The following is a 24,436-nucleotide window of genomic DNA, read 5'->3' as shown; positions in this document are numbered from 1 at the left end:
TAAGAATGTAAAACCAGAACATTTCTTGTGGTTGCTGTAATTTCCGTATTATAAAAACCAAATCAGGGTCAACTCAAGATCCTGCAAGCTTTTGTAAAGTAACTATGTCTGAAAGAAAAACAAAACAAAAACTGTATGGTCTTTTAATTCTGGAGTACTGGATTTTTAATAATGAAGAAAATCATTCTAGTATTTTGAGTCATTGTTACTACCTGGAAAAATAAGTAACTTAACCCCAATAATGCTAGTATTTTACAGTCTACAAATTTGTACTTTTCCTTCATCGCACATTTAGCTATTTTTTATTCTTTATATATTGGTGTTCACCAATAAATTAGGATATCAAAAAAAGTTGATTCATTTCAGAAATTCAATTAAAGACTGAAACATACATACTGTATTTTATAGTGTCGTTACAGACAATAACACATCTTCGTTATATTTGTTTATTTTGATGATTATGTCTTGGAGCTGCTAAGAAGCCCATTATTCAGTTTCTGAGGAAATTTTAATGTTACATAGGATTAAAAAACAAAAAATTGAATACAGAAATGTAATGCTAAATCTGCTGACAGGAGTGTTGTCTTGTCAACAGTCAAGACGCTCAGATATCCAGGAGGGACTCAGAGTAGAGCCGCTGCTCCTTCACGTCGAGAGGAGTCAGTTGAGGTGACTCGACATGTGGTTAGGATGCCTCCTATACGCCTCTCTGGTGAGGTGTTCTGGGCATGTCCCACTGGGAGGAGGCCCCAGGGAAGACCCAGGACACGCTGGAGGGACTATGTTTCTCAGCTGGCCTAGGAATGCCTTGGGATTCCCCTGGATGAGCTGGAACAAGTGGCTGGGGAGTGGGAAGTCTGGGCCTCCCTACTTAGGATGCTACCCGTTCGACCCGACCCCGGATAAACAGAAAAAGATGGATGGATGGATAAATAAATGCACACACATACATACACTCACATGCGGGGGTGTATGTATGTGTGTGCATTATAGCATAATAGAATACAGACAGTAATATTAGCTAGCTTCGTTAGCTAGCTAGCTAGTTTCAAGAAACATGCTCTTTCACACCACCCCCACACACACTCCCACACACACACCCACACACATAATGGATGTTGACATTGTCCATTATTGACATTTTATCATTGCTGTTGTACAATTGCTGTTGTTGTTATTTTGTTTTAAAAATGTTCTGCAAATTGTCACAAATGTTCTTCAAATTGTTCTAAAAACGTATAAAAAAGTGAAAAATTTAAATATTTCAAACATGAAATAATTCTTGTGTGAAATAAAACACAGTAGAACGTATTATACATAACATTATTTTGAATCAAAATGAGACAAAAGTAGCATAAAAACACATTGATTGTAACCCAGGACAAAAAAGAAGCACTCACGGAAGACTGTATAGTCAGTCACTCACACATCAGAGGGTTTAGTACATTTTAGTATGCTGAACACTTGAAATGTCTCAATCTATGAGTAATATCACTTTTACTTTTGGAATGAATCACTAAAACTTTTTAAAGATGTTCTGAGACGCACCTGTAGATGAAGGTGTTTATTTTAAAGAAAAATACATCAAAATTAGAAGATAGGATACAAGTATTGCTCCAAAGCTCAGTTATTTTAGATTTAGTAAATATACTAAAAAGATAGAAAGAGAGAGAGAGTACAGTTAAAGTTTCAAAGGTCTTCTGTCAATATAAGTGACAAGTGCTGCATATATTATAGGCAACATGATTCAGGCATGGGACTGCCGTTCTATTCGGTTTGTCTATGTTATTGTGTCTGTCCCTATGAAAGAGACTTAATAAATAAATCTGAACATGTTAAGTTCTCTCATATGCTCTGCCCCCATGTGGTCAAACGTTCCCAAGAAAATGAACTCAGAATCTGCTGCAGGATTTGTTTAGATTCAATTTTCTTTTTGTGACCTTTATAGTGCCAGTGATTCATTGTCTGACAACTGCATCCATGACAGAAACCAAATGTGCAACAACTTTTATAGAGTCAGATAAAATCTCATTGGAGATTTAAAAAATGTCACACTACCAGAGTTATCACAAACTTTTGTTAATAATTATAAACACAAATCTTCTGAATCTTCTACACTTCCCTAAAAGCTGCCCAGCGTCTACCTCGCTGAACTCTTTTATTGTGCCCCATCAGTTTACAGAGCATTACATCACTAATGCAAACACTGTACCAAAGTTAATCCTCTCCTTCCTGCATGATGCTGCAGGCAGGCAGGCAAACAGAGGCTTTGTGGCATGCTTATAAGACACCGCAGAATGTGGTTGGTTGGCTGGTTTACACAGCCGCTCCATCAACCAATCCTTGCCAGGGAAATGTCAAACATGTCAGAACTAAACTTGTAATGCGCTCTGCTGGCCAGAGGCGCCATCAGGTTCAAAGCCAGTTTAAAGATGCTTCAAAGCCGAAATGACTTTTGTATAGAGCCAAAACAGAAAGTCGAGCAAAGAAACAATAATGTTTTTAATATAAAAACAGTAAAAACAATAAGCCATTAAAAGGGAAATTGTCTTACAAGGGTCAAGACATGTAAATTTAAAAAATTAAAGTTTAAAGGGATACGACATTTAGACAGCTAGTACTATCCGGAAATACAGTACTTATCCCCTTCTGTAAATTATTGTTTATGTGACCAGTCTAACATTACATGAAGTAATATAATTACATGGTCCACTTCAAAACAGCAACACATACTTTTAATGATAAGTGGTCACCAGTTTTCTGGTGTAATGTTGTTCTGTCTCTTTGTGATCAAAGAAAACAGTTCATTGAAAAGAACATCTTAAAATGACTAAGTAACAAAATGTTTTTAAGGCTGTCTGTACAAAATTTAAATTGCACGTTTCAAGTTTTCTTCTTCCTTGCTTTACCTTCTTTTCAGTCCATTATAAATTTTTCCAGGTTCATTCATGTTGAATCCAGATTAGGGAGAAATATGACTTCATTTGTGGTACCTGCAGGACCAGGATCGAGGCATCACCAGCTCCCACAAACTATCCTGTTTGTGAAAAATGAAAGAAAATAGTTAAAAAATCACATACAATACAATTTTTTTTGTGTTGTTTGTTTTTTATTTAACTGTTTATGTTAATTATTTATTCTTACCATGTAACAACCATGTAACTAATTTTTAGACGAAGACATTTGTGGTGAACATCAGAATTTTAAGTTCATGTTAACCCATCTGTAGCGGCAATCCTCCAAGTCATATGTAACGCCAGGTATGAGGGCTTGGTTTTCTAATGATTAAATCCTCATGAATTGTTCCCACATCTGCCATTCTTCCATTGATTTGTGTGTAGACTGAAAATGTTTTGCTCCAAATGATGTTAAAGGATTCTCTGCACGTCTACAGCAACACTATCTTTCTTTTATGTCCTAACAAAGAGGGAATAAGAACACATAAAAAAGCTGGGATGATGAAATGGTTTGCTTCCCTCGGTTTGTCACTCTTATAGTCGGCACAGATGTGTGAATTGTATCCGACATAAAGTTTCTTGACTGTGGCTCTCACTGCTGCTTCCACATTTATTGGCATGTCTATATTAAAATGTGTAAAAAGGCCTTAAAATAAATTCATGTTATGTTGCAGTAGAAAACCGTCACACAGAAAAACCTAGAAAAATAGTCAAACATTCAATCTGAGCACATTTATTCAGTGGGGGGGAAATACATCATGTTGAAAAATAACTCATTGTCAGGTTGTTTTGATTTTTTTCATTCTACTTTCATTTTTACTGTGTTCTTTAGTTCCTTATTTTGATTACATCAGCCTTGTTTCAATTTTACTTTATTTCAGTTCTTTCTCAGTGAATGTAGTTTATTATGCTTATTTATTTCTCGCGTGTGTCTTGTGTGGATAGTTTGATATATTTCTACTTTTGAGCTATTGTGAAAGAGCCAAAGAGTCAGGTTGGAGATTCCTGGTCTAGTATACAAAAAAAGCTTAATATGTAGAAATGCACTTCATGTCTACTATTAAGTATGATGGTGGATCGGTGGTGCTGTGGGCCTTTTTATTTTCCAAAGGCCCTGGAAAACTTGCTAACATCATCGTTATGTTTCTAAAAAAACACAAGATTGTAGATAAAAATCCAGTGGCCTCTGACAGAAAATTAAAAACGGGCCATCACTAAAGATATTGACATATGACAGAATCAACACAGATGTGGTGCAACAGATACAAAAGTAGGATTATTACTTGATGATTTCAGTCCTGAAACTGAGATCTTGTTGAAAATCAGAGCAAAGAAAGATGGCTTACAATCTCTCTCTCTCTGCCCCTGTCTCTCTCTCTGTTTTATTTTCTCTCTCTTTCTCTCACACTTCATGCAGCAACCTTGTGAAATGAGAACATTAAGTACTATGTTCTTGACAAAATCAGGTCATACAAACTGTTTTCTGTAAGACTGAAAATTAAATGTCAAACAAGATTTTTAAAAATGGTTCTGAATGCATTTAAATTCTGGATTTTTCTAAATTGTGTGAGATTTTACAACAAAGCAATGCAGTGGAATATAATGTGTTATTTTATACATACATAGGACTGTATAATATGCTCATGTGGTAGTTGTGTTTTATTTATTTATTTTTTGTTGGTTTGTATTTTTTACAATCCCTTTGATCCAGCATTAATGCCAGTCAGTTTATTGACCAGCTGGCCTACTTTTCATTTATCTAAAACAGGGGTCAACGTTTTGCCTAATGATTTCTTTATTGAAGAACTACTTCATTAATTTGATGTAAAATTTATAAACTCAAATCACATGGTAACCCTTTTGTGTATATATCAATATCAAAATATAAAACAAGATTTCTGATGTTATATTAAAATACCAAGCGATCTCATATGTAGCAGCTACTCATACCGCAAAGGAGTGTAAAAACATTTCTGAAGCAGTGAAAGCACATTTTCCACCTTTAGCTAGAGTACATACCCCTGCTGGTGGGCAGTGTATCTGGGCATACCACTCCTGGCAGTACAGACACACCTGGACACCCTGACCCAGGAAGAGACACGCCCACATGATGACGTTGAACACGGGGCTCTGTCGCTTATCGGTCATGGTAAAGTTGAAAGCCACTAAAAGAAAAGGACATAAAGATGGTTATTGATGATAAATGCAGTTAATCAGTAATGCTTTGTTTGAGTTGTGCCTGAGAGACAAATAGGTGAAAGGTGAAGACTCAAAACTACTACAACCTAGTTGTAAGCAGAACATTTACTGTTTTCTTGAGAAAAAAAACAACAAAGAAACAGAGTGTATTGTTACCAAGGCAACCAGTTATTTGATTACACTGCGATAACAGATGAAACAATATGGAGCTAATTTGTACGTAGCTTATAAACTATTTAAATCTCACTCTGTAATTTTGCCCTTACACTGAGGGCTTCTTAGAAAAATTGTTAAAGAAACATCTGTTTACATCTGGCTGCTTAAATATCTAGTGCTTTCTGTTTCTTTGTGTGATTCCTTTCATGATAGTTGCATATGAAAATAGCTTGGAATTTACCTTCATCTGGGCACATGTTGTACATAAAAGCTGGCTGTACTAAAGTGCAAAAAGACAGAAATCAGTCTAGCCCACCACGTCTGTTTTAACCCAGTCACTGATTTTTACTCCACCCTTCTTTGACCAAAAATCTCGTTATCAGACGAGCCACTCAAAGCCCGTCTGATGATTTCTGGTTTAGGAAAACTATTTGTTGCAGGTTTTAAATAACTTGAGTTGCGTAGTAGGTTATAGATCTTTGAAATAATGCTTGGACATCTATACTGTAGTGCTGGGTAAACTCTCATGAGTAAAACAAAAACCGACGGTTTGTGAGACTTTTTAGCTGCTTCCATTCATTGCTGGTAAGAAAGAACCACTGCACCGTGGTCTGGTGACAGCTGTTTGTAGAAAAAAAGAGTGCTGATGATTACCTGAGTGGATCAGAGTAACAAAGCTGGTCAGAACTGGAGCAAAAATATGTAACTGCTGGCAGAACATTTGTGGTTTGTATTTGAATTTTTGTGACAAGTATTTAGTTGTTAATCTAAAGAGATTTAAAAGACACAAAGTTCTTTTAAATCCCTGGGAAGGGGGATGGGCTGTTAGGTCACCAAGTTCACTTGGCAAACTGGAAATTAAATCTGTGCCTTATAAATGCACATTTAGCAGGAGATCTTACTATGGCCTATGTTTTGATGCTCAAAGTCTTTTGCACGTAACACTATCAGCCCCCTGGAAACTTTTGGCTGCGTCTTTGGATTCCATGTGGTTCCTTTCTTTCCGGCTTTTGTTTTGCATAATTCCTGTGAGCTACAATACTGAACACTGTTAAAAGGGAGACTTTGAAAACAAAGTGTTTTGCTTAATAAGTGACTATTGTTTCTCTGAAGAAAAAGGCCAACTCACATTTGAATTTTTCTCAATGATATTTTGGTCTGAAGATGCATAATGATACTTCTTGTTTCCTAAGCCTAATCTCTGCATGTTAAAGTAAATTTCCTCACCTCCAAAAACTGCAAAGAGACAGAACATGACAGGATAGAAGAAGCCAAAGCCCATGGCCAAAGCATATTCATGGACCACTGCAGAGACAATGAACACGGACAGCATGGCTGCTGCTCTGAATCTCCTGTTGGACAGCTGCAGAGTGCGAGAGAGCGTGTCAGAGAGAGTGTTTGGGTCAGAGGTCAAGCATCAGGCTGGATCAGACACCAAAAAGCTTTTCATCTTAGGGTATGCTACTTTTGGAGCATCAGTTGTAATCCTCAACACTGACAATCTGCTTACCCAGAGGAAGTCTCTGTATCCGTAGTAGTACAACCAGTCGTGAACCACTACGTTCCACGTACGATAATAGTTTGCAAAGGATGTAGAGTTCCACCAGTCCTGGAAAACAGAAAACAAATTCCAGTTGCTGGATCAAATTAAAATACTTTTTATGTTTTGCTCTTTTTGAAGTCTGAATAACACCTGAAAGCCCTGCAATTAATCACCAACAAGAATATAAAGGATTTCAGATTGTTTTCAGGTTTTGCACTCAGAGAGGCGAAACACTTTGATCTTTATGAACGCATAGGAGCATTTCAAATCAATAATGGCTTTACAGCTCCACTGGCTCAATACTTTGAAGGTCATGCTTGGAGCTGAAATATTGTTTTGATTTCTTTGCAATAAACTCAATTGCCACAGGAAGGGACTTTTAATGGGTTAGATTGTTTTTTTTCTTTCCTTCTGCATAATTTAATTTCCATTTAAACAAAAGCCAAATGGTTAAGTGAGTCCTTTTTACAGCTCAGCTTGTCTCCAAAGTCATGTTGTCCCAAGTAATAAAATAACCTCACATCAGAAACATATGCAGAATGAAAGTAATTTCTTGTACTAACAAGCAGGTCAAATAAACAAAAAAGGTAAAGGAAAACTACACAATCCACAGTCAGATGATGTTGATTTGGCTGTTTTAAAAAGGCATTTTCCACCCCAGAAAACAAATAATTCCCTTTTAAGGATAATGTTGACTCAAGAACTGAAAAGTGCATCTGCATTTGGAACATTTTTTTCCAAAATTTATGACTACATAAGAAAAGAAATGAACTCGGATGAATGTCAAAACTAGGGTCATGCCACAAAAGTAATTGTTTATTCTGATTTGTTCTGAATTACTGCCTCTGTTTTTAACAAACTACAACAAACAGTTTTGACAACCTATGTTGCCTACTGAAATACCATCTGGTCATATTCACTCTCTCTTTAACTCTGACCACTGTGATGTGTTTCTTGATTTTTATGAGGCTGCTGATTTGAAGTTGTAAGGGTTTGAATACTTTTGGAAAACACTGTAACTTGGTTCTAAAATGTCAAATCAAAAGAGAAAAGTAGAAGGATGGCACAACCACAGGGACGCCACCTTACATAAGCAACAAGATGAACTACATATAGTGCATAATAGATCAGGGGTGTCAAACTCCAGTCATAGGGGACCAAGGTCTTGCAATTTGTAGATGTCCCTTATCCAACACACTTGAATAAAATGGCTTTACTGTGTCACCCTGTTATTAAATGCTGCAGAACGCTTCCTGTTTTGGTTCAGGCGGACTAAAAAAGACAAATATCAAAGATTATAGCATACGTTGAACTAGATGTTTAGAAGTAAATTAAATGGATGTAATTTGAGGTTTAATGTGTAAATTATTTAAGGAAACTAATTTATATTTTTATTAGTGTATGGATGTGAATAAGCACATGTTTGTCTTAAAGGAATTGTTATTCTACTAATTTAATTAGGTAGCAACTATTGCACTCTGACTATTGCACTCACAATAAAGGTTATCTTTTGTTTACTTGCAGTCAGTAAATATGTTTAGTATATTTGTTATCTAAAGCAAAAGTGGATTTACTCATAAACTTACTTTCTTTGAAAACACAATTCTTGAGCAAGGAAAATAACTATTAAAATAATGAATATTAGCAAAATAATGTATTTTACTGATACAAGAACCGGTTTAAAGTTTTTTTCAGGAGTCTTGACCACCGTTTTTCATATTTAAAACAGTCAATACTGGCTTTAAATGAATGTTTAGGTGGCTTTTGCCACCAAAACATAATAGTTTGGTGAATTTTTGAGGTTAAACAATGTTTCTGATTTATAGTTGTCATAGGATGATTTTAGTTGTTTAGATGCAGAATAGAGGCATAAAGGTTCGCTATTAAAGATCCGAGACGTATAGCACCAACTTTTCTATAAAGTTCTTGTCTTACATCAACCTCAAGTACTTTCTCATTCATAACTACCAGTGTTAGAAAAGATGTTAAAATGTTGAGAAGGACTAATCAGGTCAGAGCAAAATTCTTGGAGCAGAATGTGCAAAAATGTTGTTTTTTCAGAAAAAGCAACACCTATCAATAAAACAAGTCTGTGAAGTGTTTGGGTGATTTTCCACCCTGCTGCTCCAATTTCATTTGTCATCAATCTGTTTTCCCCACTTGGAAAAAGAAACAGATTTGCCAATAATACTTTCCCAGGAGAGAGGTGGCGTGACAGGAAATCAAGTATCACACACCTTGTAGAACATCCTGTCAGCAAAACGCAGCAGCTCCCCAAAGAGGTTGAGCCAGCAGTGCAAAAAGGCAAAGAAACACAGCAGGAGGAGCATTATTCCTGAAACACAAAGAAGAAAAGGAGATCATGAAATGGGCTCTGCTCCCAGGAACCTTTGAGGAATTGAAACTTAACACTTATCTTTTAATATTAGCACTCTAAAATTTCTTCACTTTATGTGAGTGGTAAACGAGCCAACCTTTAATTACCTGTGTCTGTTTTTATAATAGCATCTTTAATCTTATTACTGAATCAAACACACTAGAGACTGCATTTAATGGGATGTAATATATTTATCAGTACAAACCCACTAGAGGTACAAGATGTTAGAAGCAAGAACAGATGTTACAAGTAAATTCAGAGATCAGTTGTTTTGTGTGTATGGTAAATCACACAAATGCACAAACATATACACATTTTCAAATGTGTATATGTGTAGATATTTTACTGTGTAAAAATACCTGGTAATATGGAGTGAAATACAGCCAGAACCATTGTTCTTTTGCTAAAAGGCTGATTGGTCTCCGGTCTGAAGACAGGTATACAAAGCCGCACCAGGATGAAATACCCATAAAATAGGCATCCAAAAATCTATGATTAAGAGTTAAAACATGAATACAGTTAGTTAGACAGAAATAATGCAAATAAGATATTTGTTAGAATAAGAGGCTACATTTATAAAATGAAAGGATATTGGTCAGCTTTCACAATATACACAAAAACGTTTTTCAATATCGTTACTCATCACAAGGCCTTCATCATAATGTTTTACATGTTTTTATCATACACTCATTAAATGTAAAAACTGGTAATGTTACCTTGCCAAGAGTAACAGCAACATATTTCCAACGTATTTGTCTATTTCTGTGGATAAAACACAAAATGCAAAAAAGTCTAATATTCTGCTCTACAATAAAATATAGAATAGCACAAACCTCACAACTGTTTATGTTCAATCTAGTGTTAGCACTGCAGCTCAAATGGATATTAGTGAAGTTCTCTGTGAGCCCTTTCATGCACTGATCAGTAAAAAAACAATGAACGTTTCTTTAATATTTAGCAGGCTGTGGGGTAGATGAAATCCTTTGAGTGTTTATGGCTGTGCTAAAGGGTCTCTGTGGTTTAGTTTTGTTTTTCATAAGGCTTTCAACCTCAAAATACTTCTTATCTTCAGTTTCAGCTTATTTAGTGTGTGTTAAATTAAATGTGCTTTACAAATGAAACTCACATTGCTGTTAGTCTAATTCAAACCAGATGAGGTGCCTTACCGAGGATAAAATTCCCTGTAGATGAGAGTTGGACAGAAAAGGAAGTACAAGTAGCTGGAAAATGTTGGAAACCTGGGATTTTCTCCTGGAAGAAAATTACAGTTCAGTTAATATTGCTGTGATGGACAAAATACCGCTTCTACAACAACAGTTATTAATATTTTTTTTTGAAAACTGAAAACCACAGTCGTATGCTTTAATACTTTAATATATAAACATATTTCTTTACATCAATAAAAGGAAATTGTTTTCTTTAACATGAGTAAATATCACAGTTTAAAACTACAAAACCATATAGGAACTTAATATATGTAGCGTAAATAAATTGTAATAAGCCTTTGTATTGATTTAAAAAGTAGAAGTGACTTTAAATTTATTTTTTACTTCAAAGAAAACATTTTGTATTTTTTTATTTTATGGGAGCTTCTTTTATCCACCTTTGTTTTTGGGTCATATTTATTTCTAGAGTTTGCAACCTTTTTACAATAGTATTAAATTTATGGTCCACAGATGCAATTTTTTAACTTAAATTGACATTCTTTATGAGCAACTCATGGACCATCATCAGGACCCACGTTATTTATATGTGTGCTGTTGTTTTCATTGTAAGATTAAATGTTGGTGTGAGCTATATTCCCAGTAACCTGCTGCTTAGTTTCAGTCATTTTTCTCCTGTGTCTTGGAGCAACACTGTGAATAATGGTAACGCCTGCGGAGTAAACACACCTGATATCGAAACACCATGGTACATTACCTTCCTTTGGTGTATTCTTCAGGATAACAGGGGCCGTTTCTCTAATGAACGAGTAGGTCTTCATCAAGAATCGAATCTGAGGAAATTTAATAACATCATAATCAAAGTTCCTGCACTGAATGTTTAAATTTTCTGCAAGACAGCAGCGATAGCTGGGAACATCAATATGGAGCCTGTGTCAGATAAATAAATAGCCCTCTCCAACAATGCATTTTTAGAAACCTTCACACAGCTACACACTTACCTGCTCCAGAATCACAATAAATCGAGACGCTGGAGGCAGCTGGTGATGCACAACTGTGTAGATTGGGAACAGTCCAAGCACGCAGGTCTGTATGGTAGTAAAGATCAACCCTGCACCCAGAGTGAGCCCCAACTTGGAGGGGAATTTGTGGTACAAAGAGCCCCAAAACTCCAGGATGAAGTAAGGAACAACAAGGGTGTAAATGAACATGGCAAGCCAAGCCCAGGTGACCGTCCCGAGTTTCCCAAAGGCGTAGAACAGCAGGTCAAACTCCAAAACCAACCTGAATGTGGAAAATAAATCAAGTGTAAACATCAGGGGATAAAATTCAAGCAAAAAGGCTCTAACCTTTTCATATATGTGTAAAAACACAGGTTCTATCAGGCATAATTGATTTATGATTAAGGTTTTTATAACAAAACAAATATAAGAAATGATGAGAAGCACTAATGAGAGACTCTATCTCTCTCATTTACATAATCATGATAAAAGAAACTATTTAAAATATTCCCTTATTTTATCACCACAGATGTTTTGTTCAGTTCAGCACAAGAACAATATAATTGTTTTTTTCCAATTTGTCTGTTTATCCACATTAAAATCCATGTTAACTGAGGGTAAAATTATCTGATAATTGGGTGAGCTCATTTTTTTAGCTTGTTCTCAGATGAAAAAAAGATATAAAACTGCAAACAACAAACAAAATCATTAGTGAGTAGCCCAAAGCAATGGGAGGAGAACCCAGAAGGATTGATTATGCTATCTTCCTCTGCCAGACGAGCAGTGCAAGCAGTGAGGGAAGCAGGGAGAAACACAATGAGGGAAAACAGAAGAAAGAGTGGAGAGAGAAGTTTTTAAAAGGCTTCTGGGCATAAATGAGTTCCACCAGAATTGTTTCAGGGTTATAGAGTTTGAGACAGGGCCATGGCCATGAACATCTCCATCCAGACAAAAGCACAGACGTGTGATAAATAAACGAAAAACCTGAATGTTTTCCTCTTGTGGTGAAGAGATGTGGTGGCTGTTATGCCAAGTGGGCAATTTTAGTGGTGTAGTTTGGGACCACTATCCCAAACTACACCACTAAACAACAGGAATCCATAGAATGAAAGCTGTAAAAACTGCTTTAGTCTCACCAGGAGTGCACTCACAGATACATGCAGCATCATGTGTGTTTTGTAGCATAATGCAAACCTGTGGTGTCAGGTGTATTTATTCCTGTTAATTTTTTTATAAAAATTGTATGGTCTACACATGGCCTACGAAGACGGCTAACTTGACACGAGTCCACCCTCCATGAGAAGTTATTAGAAAGTTATTTTATGGTCCATATAATTTCCTCTGCCAGTTGGACACTTACTCGACTCTCTACTGTGTCTCATACTGTGTCTCATCTCTCATAGGTTTCAATAGGTCTATGCACTATATTGAATATGTTCATTACATTTTATGAACAAAATCCTCCTTAAACAATGAGATTTAGTTTGCCCAGTGCTGTTTGTTTTGAACTCCTTTCAGAATGAGGTGTTTTAGGGCTTCTTGTCACTTTAAATCCAAATAAGCTTCTGCTGGCCACAGTGCACTCGCAAGTGAAAATGGCTGCAAACAGATGCACAATTATATAACCATACATCTTTGAAAAACAGAAGAAGAGCCTCTGGCACAACCAACAAGAATGCATCAAATGGTTTCTAAATGGTAAGTCAACAACAAAACTCCTGCGTAGCACATTTAGCAGTAAAACCAGCTGCCCAAATGTACTGGAGCTCAACTTGGGTTGGTAGGTAACAGGCTTGACTTTGCTGGGGTTGCTAAGTTCCAGCTGATTTCTGACATTACATTCTGGAGGTTTTTGAATTGGGTCATTTGCAGGCATCAAAAAACATAAAATTATTGCCAGAAAACTGGTTGGACGTTTTTTCAAGCACTTGGGATGCTTTTAGAAGCAGTAGAATTTCAAATTCATGCAAAATGTGAATTTTGCATGATAAGCCCCTCTTAAAAAATTAGAGGAGGGTTAAAAGCTTAGCACAGTACAACAAATACAGCTTACTAAATGGTTTGGTGGAAATTAAAACAATATATTAAGTGGTATAGTCTTGAGAACCAGGTTACTACGTTAAAGAGGTTTTTAACAAATGTTCTCTCTTTCTCACTCTGAATGTGGGAAGATATAGAAAGATGTTTTATGCTTCAATTAAACCTCCACAGTCTTGCAGAACCATTATGAGACAGACTGTGATTTTCTCTACTAACTTATCACTTCCTAGTACATGATTTTTTACCACAGACCTGCCCTGGTCAATGTAGTCAACAGCCAAAGTGCTCAAACAGAAGATGAGGAGCACAGCAATAAACATGTGGTAGATGGTCCTAATGTGGCTGATCTCAAACAGGTCACTGAGGAAAAGAAGACAATACAGAAGAAACGCAATAATTAAATCTGGCACATCTACACAAATTGTACTAAACTATACAATAAATCAATTACACTTTTTGTCTTGGAATAATTGGAATGTATGTGTGATTGAATTTAAATGTTTTTTTTTGGAAAAGTTCCTCAAGATGAAATTTGCTGTGAATTGGCACTACATAATCATATAATTAATAATAATCAATCATACATTCACAATCATATACCACTACATGGATTGGTCGGCAACTTGGAAATAGATAAGGTGGGATTAAGCTTTGAATTGCAAGACAACTACACTAGGTTCTCACTTTTTACAGAGGAAACAATCAACACATTAATATTTTTAGTCCTAAATATTAAAATGATTGTGACACAGATATGTTTTTGCTCTGTTGTTACTCACTCCAACAGAGATGCTCGCTCCAAAAACACTTTGCCATCATCCTTCCTTTGAGATCTAAGAAAAACCACAGACACAATTTAATCAAATGCATGTTCCTCCAAATATTTGGTAATCAGAGCATTTGTATTCCAGATCAACATGTATGAGTGTATATCCGTCTCACCTGGATGACTCTTTTGTTGTCGTTTTCCCATTCAGTGCAGATTTAAGATGGGCAGGAGGCTCGATAGACTCAGTCAGAGCTTTGTCAAGAATATCTCTGAGATGATCCTGGACCTGCTCTAAAACTTTTCCTTTTACTTTCTACGCACAGAAAAGAAGGGTTTTACTTTTTCAAGCTTAAGGAGCACAGTTAAATACAATGTCTTGAAAGTATTTCCCACTCAGATGATTGATGTCACCATTTCCATGGCTTCTCCTTTGTAAGCCACCTGAATGAAATTATACTATTGTCTAGAAACACTATTATTTTTGGTTTTAAATGAGCAACATTGGTTATATGGTTACCTTCATGTATTTTTCCCACTCAACCAGGTCTTCCTGCATATTTTCATGACTCTTGGCTGCAAAAAGAGGAATAGATGCTGCTCACATTGTTTACTTTGCCCTACAATACACAGCACATCTTGTTCACAAAACTGGAAGAGATAACAAATGAAGGTTACATATTGTTTTGCAGCAATTGGAAATGTTACAATTTGGGAAAACATTCACTTGGTTCTGAAAAGCTATAAGAGTTTTGTATAGACTATTGAAAACAGTCTATACAAAACTCATATTTCCCAGTAAAGATTCAAAATATCAAATAACTTCCTAGAAGCCAAAGTTTGTGCATACCTTGATCGGACTTGGACTCTTGCTGACGAGTCTTGGTTTTCCGATGCCACTTTCCGTTGGAAGCTTCCGAAGAAGTCATGATAAAAACTGAAAAGGAAACGATGTTATGGCCAGCAGCGAAGAACAAAAATGGATCTCCGGTCATAATGAACTGACACTACCTAAATAAATTGCATAATCTACAGTCTTGTAACATCACTGGAAAGTTGTGCAACATCTGGATTTCGTAACCCATTTGGAAACCATGAAAATCTTGCCAAATTCATCATTATATTTTCTATTTTTTCTGGAGCATTTCTCTCAGAGTAAAAACTCTGGGAGTTTTAAACGATAGTTACCTCATGACTGATTATCTATAGGTCAAGCCAAGAAACGTAAACAAATGATAAACCTTCCTGTCACTACAGAAGGTCAACATTCTCTAGATATGACCCACTGGAGAGAGAGAGACAGATTTGAGGTAAATGACATTTAGTGACCTCATTTAGTAATCCGTGCTGTTTGATCACTCCTCATGAGAAATGCCAATTTAGCAGATAATCTTTGTACACTTGCTCAGATTATGCTGCAGATAATGTGGTGGTTGAGCACAAGTGACAGAGAAAAGCAGTTACTTTATGTAATGACTTTGAGTTTAATTTTGGATCATCTGATCTCTTTTTGTCAAGGTTCTCTCACAACTATTTCAACTGAATCATTTATCATGAGATGATATAGTTGGCTTAAGCTAATTTATGACATTTCTAATAAAATATAATTTACTAGCCTTATTTTATGTTTTGGAGAACCTGCATGATGTTTGTATGTATGCAGAAAAGCAGAAAAGATGATTTTAGAAATTAAACTGTAACTACTGGCAACGCTATTGGATTGATTCTGCAGTGTTGAAAACAGAGAAACCTTTGAACCCATCGTCTACATTCTGCCATATCTAATTGAGGGTTATATACTGTGTAGCATGCATTTGAGGAAGTCTCACAGCCTGCGTGGGTGTGTTTTCATTATTTATAATCTCTCCTTCTGAAGAAAATCATGGTTATGCTTCTGCTCTTAGTATCTGCTTCCAATAATAAGTTCCTCCTAATGACAGTTTGCTAAAATTGTTTATTAAATACCAGGGAAAAGGTTTGAGGTTAAGGCCATGCAATACGTGCAATATTATAAAACATAAATATAGTAAATCATAAACAGGAAGACCAATGACACAGAATGTGCTCATATAACTTGGCTGTAACCTTTAAGATTGTGCATGAATACATCAGTTTTATTGAGTTAAATATTGCTTAATAAACTAACTTGGTGATTATATGAAACAAACACATCAACATTAACAAACACTCAAATTATCATTTGGCTTTAATAGCTGATGTATCTATAATTTATGAAAATAAATATTTTAAAGCTGTTCTATTTATCCCAGAAGAATAAAATCTGTTATAAATCTAGGCATGACTATTTTATTTTAAAATTGTGTTTAGTTCTACATCCTATAGTTTGCAGATGTGATGCTGACGTTAAACTGAGTGAAAATTATTCAGCAAACTAGGTTCTAACTAATACAGCTCAGCTGCAGAAGTAAATCCTCAGACTGACAGATATCATACCGTGGAGTCAGGTAGTTTCTTACTCACCGATCTCAGCCAGCAGCCAGAAAGATGAACGGCTCACCCTGCTCCAAACAATGATTCTCACTGAGACAATGTTCCTGGCGAACGATTAAGTATGCCTCTCCCAGCTGTTGTGATTCCTGTTGTCTTTACTTCGCTCCTGATTTTATGAACTTTGGCCTTTTGGAACCCAGCCCCGCAAAAGACCAGGTCCTCTGCTGCCCAACCTGACTGCTGCTCCTCTGTTGGATGCTTGGAGTTGTGCAGAATATTTAAGTTTATTCTAAGCCATCATGTAATGATTAAACTGTTGTTATTTAACAATAAAATTACTGTATTCAGTAGGTAATGATAATTTGATTGTGCCAAATGGGAAATTAATTTGCAGCATGTCCTCATATTAAACAACACGTACATTATATTACACACAAAACAGAAGAGCACAAGTTTTATCACTTAGCATCAGTGAAGTGCAATGTGCAGAGTGTTACTGTAGAGTTATTGGTTTTTATCAGTTCTGTACTATGTTATTTTACTGCAGCTTTTCATTCTGTTCTAGGAAAAAGCTAATCTACTGTCATTTAAATTTAAGTGATATTATCAAACCAAAACAAGCTAACCAATACGCCATCTTAAAATGAAATATGCTGTTGCTATTCTGAAGTTTTTCACTTTTTTATGTAACATTGTTCAGTTTCTTTTCAGTTCATTAACAAGGACAACACTTTATGTACAGTGAAGTTTTTAAAGGTGTTTTTCTTTTGCCAGCCATCTTTTTTACCACTAGATTTGTCTAGAATGTGGTAGAACTTTATATTTCATTATTACTTTCAAAAGATGGTACAACATTAAGCATATTTTCTAGCAGAACTTAATAGAAATTATGTTGTATAATTTTAACCAGTAAACTCAAATCCCAGTTTTAATGTCTTAATTTTACTAAAGTGGCTAAGATATCGTGATGCTCTATTGCAGTAGCACAGAATTCATTGAGGATGTAGAGATGGTCAACTAGATAGCTAAGGGAAGTTGCATTGTTGGGTAATGTCTAAAATTTACAGATCAAAGTCTGCTAGGTGTTTTTCTCAAAATTGTGCTTTAGAGATTAATTCGATTTTTTTTTAATCTTTGGCAGAACTACCTGATGTGCTCCATTTCATGCTGGCTCTACACACCTCAGTTGGTTCCAGTGACCTCTAGCCTTGAATGACACATCCTATCCTGAACTTTGACCTGTAATGTTGGCATTTGTAAGTGAGATATGAGTTGTTGTGATTTTTTTGTCTTCTACAACATCATCTATTAAAGCAATTTCTTAAGCAAATATATATATATATATATATTTATTTTATGTACCTAAAATAATTCAAGGAGAGACAGAGTTTTTGTCCACAGAATCATATTTATTGAAATGACTTTCCATAACAAAGATGATTCTTTGCAGCTACAGAAGAAAATACTCCATGCACTAAGCCATAAACAAACAAAGCAACACACAACTATACAAACAAACAGTTTCTCCCCTGCCCTTTTTTTTTTTTAAATTCTTGCATTTCTTATTGTTCACATTCAAAATACAGTGTCACACAAGATTTATCTTGCCAGATTTGTTTCAGATTGGTTGGTAGGTAAACACAGGTGGCCTAGTAGGAATCTATAATGCATGTCATAACATCTGTTTTCACAGTCTGAAAGTAGGTTAACAGTTCAGATTCAGCACACGGTTTCTGGTTTTTTTCTTCAAAAAACTCAACTTTAAATTCATGACCTGAACTGAACAAATGCTACATAACAGATAAAAGGTAATAAAGAAGGTTGAGAGTAGTAGATAGATAAATAAAATTAATTAATTAACCTTCCTACTTCAATGCTCCTATCACTTCTGACCATTTCTCTTTGTAGATAAGTATTTCCACTGTTGCTGCCGCCACCGTGTTTCACACAGGGTGGGGTGTAATCAGGGAGAGCCACTGTGATACAGTTTCCACATGTTTGCTGTGTCTCCCACATGGTTTGTTAATAACTTTAATGTTAAGACTTTTGCAACTACTTTCTTCTTTTCGAAAAGAGCAGTTTTATCATAAAAATATTTCATACTGCTCTATCAAAAAATACATAAAATTTGGTCTTGCATTGTCAGAGAAACTGTTGCGCTTAATTGGTGTGGTTGCTTTTGCAAGAAACCATATATTTGCTTGGGGTTATTGGTGTATGTATAGTTAGGAGATCACAGCAAACTAAAGTTCAGAAAATGTTTTAATTAGAGAACAATCAGATGCTTAGACATGATAGCAGTTCCTGGGTGGTCAGCTGGGCTCTGTGAACCTGACTGTCTGATCAAGATGTCGACAGAGAAATTATGACGTGATGGACGGTTTGTAGATGTTGTCTATTTGTGCATTATGAGACCTTGGGTCCATTGCTTTATCTGCTCAGATATCTCTAACTGCACCCACCACAGTTCTCAAAACTTATCTGCATTCTCAAAGGTCAGAAACGTCGCCGAGATGAGATGTATCTGTCAGTGAGTGTCAGTGACTAAAACAGGACTCTGTCATCTTCTGATAACCTACAGTAACCCCTCCGTCATATGTTTAACTCAGCTTAAATAGGTTGCAGTTTAGATCCCCTTTAAGAGATCTCCTACAAGATAAAACCTTTGGCTTCCGCCTGAGGTGGTTAAGCAAGATTAGACATTACCTTAATAAAATCATAACACAATTACACTTCCACACATGCATTCAATAACTGGTGAAAATACAAAGTCTTCTCATCGTTACACTAAATGAAAGGCATGGAAAAATACATCTACACAACAAAATACAAATATTTCACATTCAACAACCAGTATGAAAGGAAGAAGAATCAGGAAGCAAATAAATCACATTTAAAATAGAGCAAATAATAAATAATCTATATCTTTAACCAATTCTTTGAGTATAAAAATAGTTGCTACATTTTAATTTTACTTTGCCATGCTCTGATGAAATTATATTTCAAAGTTTAACAATCATTTGCAAGCAGTTTGATGGAGATGATATACATGTAAATATGTAACAACTATACAATGAGTCCTTTAAAACAATGTTTCTGTATGTTATTTTTAACATCTGTTTGTCCATTTTTGCAGCAGCAAATGATATGAACCCAAATTATGATGTGTGATGGCAACAAAAGGCAACCACAGAATATCTGATAGCATTTCTTTTAAACATTTGTTGTTCTGTCTTCTTTTTTGGGTCTTAGTTCCTCTGACACTTCATGAGAAAATGCAGATATGAAAACAATGTAAACCAGTTCAAAAAAATAACATTTAAATGTCTGTTACTAGTTTTACATTTTCTAAAAAAAAAAAAAAAATGAAAGAGAGATAATGATGCAATGGAAGATAAGTTTTCAATATTTAAAATATAAAAGTCTCTGCAGTGCCTTAGAGAAAGTATCTATAGCCTTGATCTTGTTCACATTTAGTCACAACTACAAATCAAAATCATTTAGTAATAACAATTTGAAATGTGTGGCATGTTTCTGTATTTATCTGCTGACCTTGAGACATTTCATACTATGAACTTAACTTTAAAACCTGACTCAGCTGTGAACCACTAAAATATTCTCCCTGAGCTGCATGGATTGTTCCTTGGTTTGCATGATGCTGTTTGTTCACCAATATTCTCTAATAAACCTTTGCTTCACTAAGGTTAAATAAAACAAGGGGGATTATTTACTAAGTAGATGACTACTGTACGCAACCAGTTGGACTGGATGGTATTTAATGGCAATGTTGCCACACTTTTTAGATTTTAATTTGCAAAATATATATATATTTTTTGTCTGCTTCACATACAAACTCATTTGTCTGTCTATCAAACAAAATCAAATTGAAATACATTAAAGTTGTGGTTGTAATGTGATAAAATGTGAAGATGTTCAAAGGTTATAAATATTTTTGCAAGCCACTGCTATGTGGTGTTACATACAATGTTGTAAAAATACATTTATCCGTAAAAAGATCAAATATGAAGAATCTTTGTCAGACACAACTTCAGGTGTTTTATCAACCTTGATGTCTAAGTAATCTAAGCTGCACTAGTTGCATACTGAAACTAGACAAAGACTTTAAGGATAGAATTAAAACACACCTAAAGTGTTTTTGTCCATTATAAAGGGACTTGTCTGTTCTTGTTAATGGATGTCAATCACAGTGTTGTTTCAAAGAATGAGGTAAACATAAATGAAAGTGCTTGGTCAAGAGCTCAACCTTCTCTTCATATGAGGTTTAGCTACATTATTTTCTTGTCTTTAATTTTATTCTCTTTTTTGCCAGAAGCTCACATCAACACATTTTCAAAAGGCAAATAATCAGAACAAATGTTTGTTAAAAAAAAGTAAAATTAATAAAAATGCTTGAATATTCAGAATCACCAATCACGTTGTCTAAGTTTCAAAAGATTGTATTTTAAATTAGTAAATGATATGAATGATGGAAAAAATGGAAAATGCAACTCTTGGCCATGATACTTATTATATCAAACCAGCTAGTGACACTGAGGATCATCAAAAAGTGACAACAGCTGATCAGCTGCCAGGTTTCAAATAAAAGATAAAGTAAACTCTACTAGAGCTCTAGAATAAAATGAATACAAAATATGAAGATCGTCTGAAGTCAAAATAGAAATATTACATTGTTTATAACATGTTTTCTCAAAAGCTGAAGGAAAAGTAAGAATTGTATTAGTTCTAGTCTACCAATTACTTTACCTTTTTTTTTTTTTTTTTTTACAACAAAAGTAACATGAATGCTTTTAATTCCCCAAATTCAATCAGGGGAAATTGTCAGCTTCTGACTGAGAGAAACATTGAGTAAAGTCCACTGAAACACAGTAGAATATTTTTAGTTTCAGGGTTTTTCTTTTAACCATTAACAGATTTCAACACAAAGGCCCCTGTACTCTGAAAATGTCAACATAAAAGTTGTTTCATCAAAAATAAACATGCAGTATAAAGAATAAACATTAATGAAGTGACTATAAGGTTCAACCTGTTTTCATGTCACATTTTACTTTTTGTATTCTTATAAACTTGTGTATAGTTTACTAATGATGACAACAACTATGGGATTTAAAATAGATTTTTTATTGTTTGCCCCTAATGTCAATGAGCACACCCTGGTGGCAACAGATTCCATTGCAGCCTCTTTCTCCCCGCCTCTCTATTTTGGGACCGTTCTATTTCAAGTAATAGTGACCGGGTGCAGCAGCAGGTGTAGGCTGGCAGGTGTTTGAGATGCAGTGCTTGCCAAACTGTTACCCACACACAGGAAGAAGAAGGAACCAGAGAAGAACAGGCTGAGGATGGGAAACTGACACAAAGAGGGCTTTTTACAGCAGGTGGGTTTGGGGCAGATAGGAGGAGTCTGGTACAACATTGATCATCTGCATGCAGATTTACAGTGGAGGCCTCAGAAACATTCACCTGCCTGCAGAAAGACAACCACACACACATAGAAACAGAGCATAAGAGTGACAGTCAAATGCATTTGAAAAACACACAAAGAGAAACCTATGGTAGAAATAGGAGACAGCTGCCTGGGAGTCAGGCTAACTGCCAGAAGGAGTGTGTCAGTTTCTGTCTGGTATCTTAACTGGAAGGCGGTTATGTTTGGATACTGCACAAGCTTAAGTCTATGGACAAATTTAGCTTTTGCAGCAAAACTCACTGCATATGGGAAAATAATCCGGTTTTTGATTGATAGGTTCACAGAGCTTTAACAGAAGGGAGAACTTTTAAAGAGACTAAATGGTACTTTTTCACTGTCCCTCCTGGAAAAGTATTAAACCTGATTCTGAACCACAAATCAAGCTTTTCTATTGGAGTTGGATCATTTTCAGTCAGGTAAACACCCATAAGCGGTGAATATGAACTAAGTGAAGCATGAGTGTCAAACTCTCGTTCTGAAGGGTCAAAATGTTACAAGTTTTAGATGCATCTTTACTTCAACAAAGCAGGATGAGGCCATTAGCAGGAATCAGAAGAAATTGACTAAACACTGAAGAAGTTGATTTATCCATCATGTTGTGCAAAACTAGGGACAAATCAAAGTGTTGCAGGAGACTGACCTAATAGGACTGGGTTGAAGGTTTTTAAAATCAATTTAAAAGAATTTAACTTTAACTAGAAATTTTCATAGTTTAATGCCTTTAATTTGGGAACAGTTGTAATGTAATCTCAGTAGAGACTCTGCTGCTTGTATCTGGAGTCACATTTAAGTGTAGCTACTAAATAATCATTAAGCAGTAACACTTAATTGACAATTTTCCATGCATGCTTGTAAGCACAACTAATTTAAAGGGGGTAAAGAGGCGTACTGTATATTTTACATAGTGCCATTTTGTAGCACAACCAACTAACTATGTTACCTTCAGCTATTATGAAAATGCTGCACTAAAACAACTTAAAAGAAAATTGAATTGTCCTTGAAATTTGCCTCCGTTTAAGAACCTCTTATTCTCTTCACTCCCCCTTCAACAATGCTTCTCCCTGCCAACCATTGATGCCAATTACAACCGTTCTTTGAAGCATTGCATCTTCTACGATAAGTTCAGTTAACGCTCAGTGTCGCCTGCTGTTTACTTATTGCTGTTGCCGCTAGTCTGGTGAAGGTGTGTGTGAAAGGCATTTTGGAGGGTCTTTCTGTGGAGCAGGAGCTCAGCTGGGGGCCGAAACTCCAAGGTGGAGCTTTCGGTAAATAGGCGGCACTTTGCATGAGCAGATACCACCAAAGGGCTTTCGCAGGAGATTCCTCAACTATGCATGAATAAGTCAAGCAATGCTGCATGTATGTTTTTAATGAGAGAATAACATTATAACATATATAAAATAAAGCTCAAATAAGTTGAATTTTTATAATACACGCCTTTTAAAGAAGTGACTCTTTCTCTTGTATCCGGATTGAAACTGTGCACTAGTAAATGCACTAAGTAAATGCACCGGAAACACAGTTTCCAGTTCATTTACTATTTGTAAATTTAATTTACCAAATAGTCTGAACAATTTCAGGGTCAAGCAAGACACACTGTGATAACTTCAGTTTATTTAGTAACTAGCAAGCCATAAATCTACAACTGTTGTATTCAGAACATGCAAGCAAACATGATCTCTAAAAATATGTTATTTGGCTTGTGTTGGCTGATGGGTTATGATCTTAACAGGAAGTGGAGTTCTGCTCTGGGCCTCATACAATCTTGGGCCAGTTGAGCAGAAATCATCTGCAGATTGGTACCAGGATTAAAAAATAAGCTCTGAACAAAAGAGAATGTAACTGCCACTCTTAACGTTCACTATGAAATACTTCTGTATAACTGGACTGCGACTAAGAAATAATCTAAAACTTTATGATGACGTCTGTCTTCTTAATATTTTTATTTTTATTTTTTTGCAAAGTATCTCAAAGTACCCTAACTTATTTTTTGTCTCTGTCTCTTGCAGCTGGCAAAAATCCATCTGAATCCTACAAAGGCAATGTTATTCTTCATAAAACAGCAATAGTTCCAAACTAAGATATTTATGCTGGCACCATTAATTTCTATACGAGCTGGCAATCTGAAATTATACATGACAGAAGAACATTCCCACATAGTTCCAGCCTGCATTTTTAGGTGATGTTTAATTATCGGCTTACAGTTTTAATTAATTCCCAAGAGCTTATTTTGCCAGCCAACCTAGGGTTTGCAAAGAAACATACCATTAATTAAAGAATGTGCCACTGAGTGGTACCAGT

At 35.6% G+C, this 24,436-nt stretch overlaps 2 protein-coding genes across 4 annotated transcripts in view; both read right to left on the bottom strand.

The window, feature by feature from the left end:
- Positions 1-1,551: 1,551 nt before the first annotated feature.
- LOC102229837 (sterol O-acyltransferase 1-like) lies at positions 1,552-16,872 on the bottom strand. Its single transcript, XM_005797042.2, has 16 exons — positions 16,684-16,872; positions 15,053-15,139; positions 14,723-14,778; positions 14,379-14,518; positions 14,216-14,269; positions 13,689-13,796; positions 11,397-11,679; positions 11,153-11,228; positions 10,399-10,483; positions 9,949-9,994; positions 9,592-9,721; positions 9,093-9,190; positions 6,823-6,921; positions 6,540-6,675; positions 4,977-5,122; positions 1,552-3,037 (listed from the first exon to the last, which is right to left on the bottom strand). The coding sequence occupies exons 2-16, from the start codon at positions 15,129-15,131 to the stop codon at positions 2,981-2,983; spliced, it is 1,593 nt and encodes a 530-aa protein (XP_005797099.1). The 5' UTR covers positions 15,132-15,139; positions 16,684-16,872; the 3' UTR covers positions 1,552-2,980.
- Positions 16,873-21,418: 4,546 nt separating this feature from the next.
- Positions 21,419-24,436, bottom strand: part of kif5a (kinesin family member 5A) — an 84,091-nt gene continuing 81,073 nt past the window's right edge. For all 3 annotated transcript variants that reach the window (XM_023325220.1, XM_023325221.1, XM_005797043.3), the window contains exon 29: positions 21,419-22,135. The gene's annotated coding sequence lies outside the window, so the exon portion shown is untranslated. The remainder of the gene's footprint in view (positions 22,136-24,436) is intronic.

The sequence above is a fragment of the Xiphophorus maculatus genome, chromosome 20, assembly GCF_002775205.1.
Source record: "Xiphophorus maculatus strain JP 163 A chromosome 20, X_maculatus-5.0-male, whole genome shotgun sequence".
Lineage (NCBI taxonomy): Eukaryota > Metazoa > Chordata > Actinopteri > Cyprinodontiformes > Poeciliidae > Xiphophorus > Xiphophorus maculatus.
Note: the sequence above shows the minus strand (reverse complement) of the source record. Positions and strands in the feature narration are given on the sequence as shown.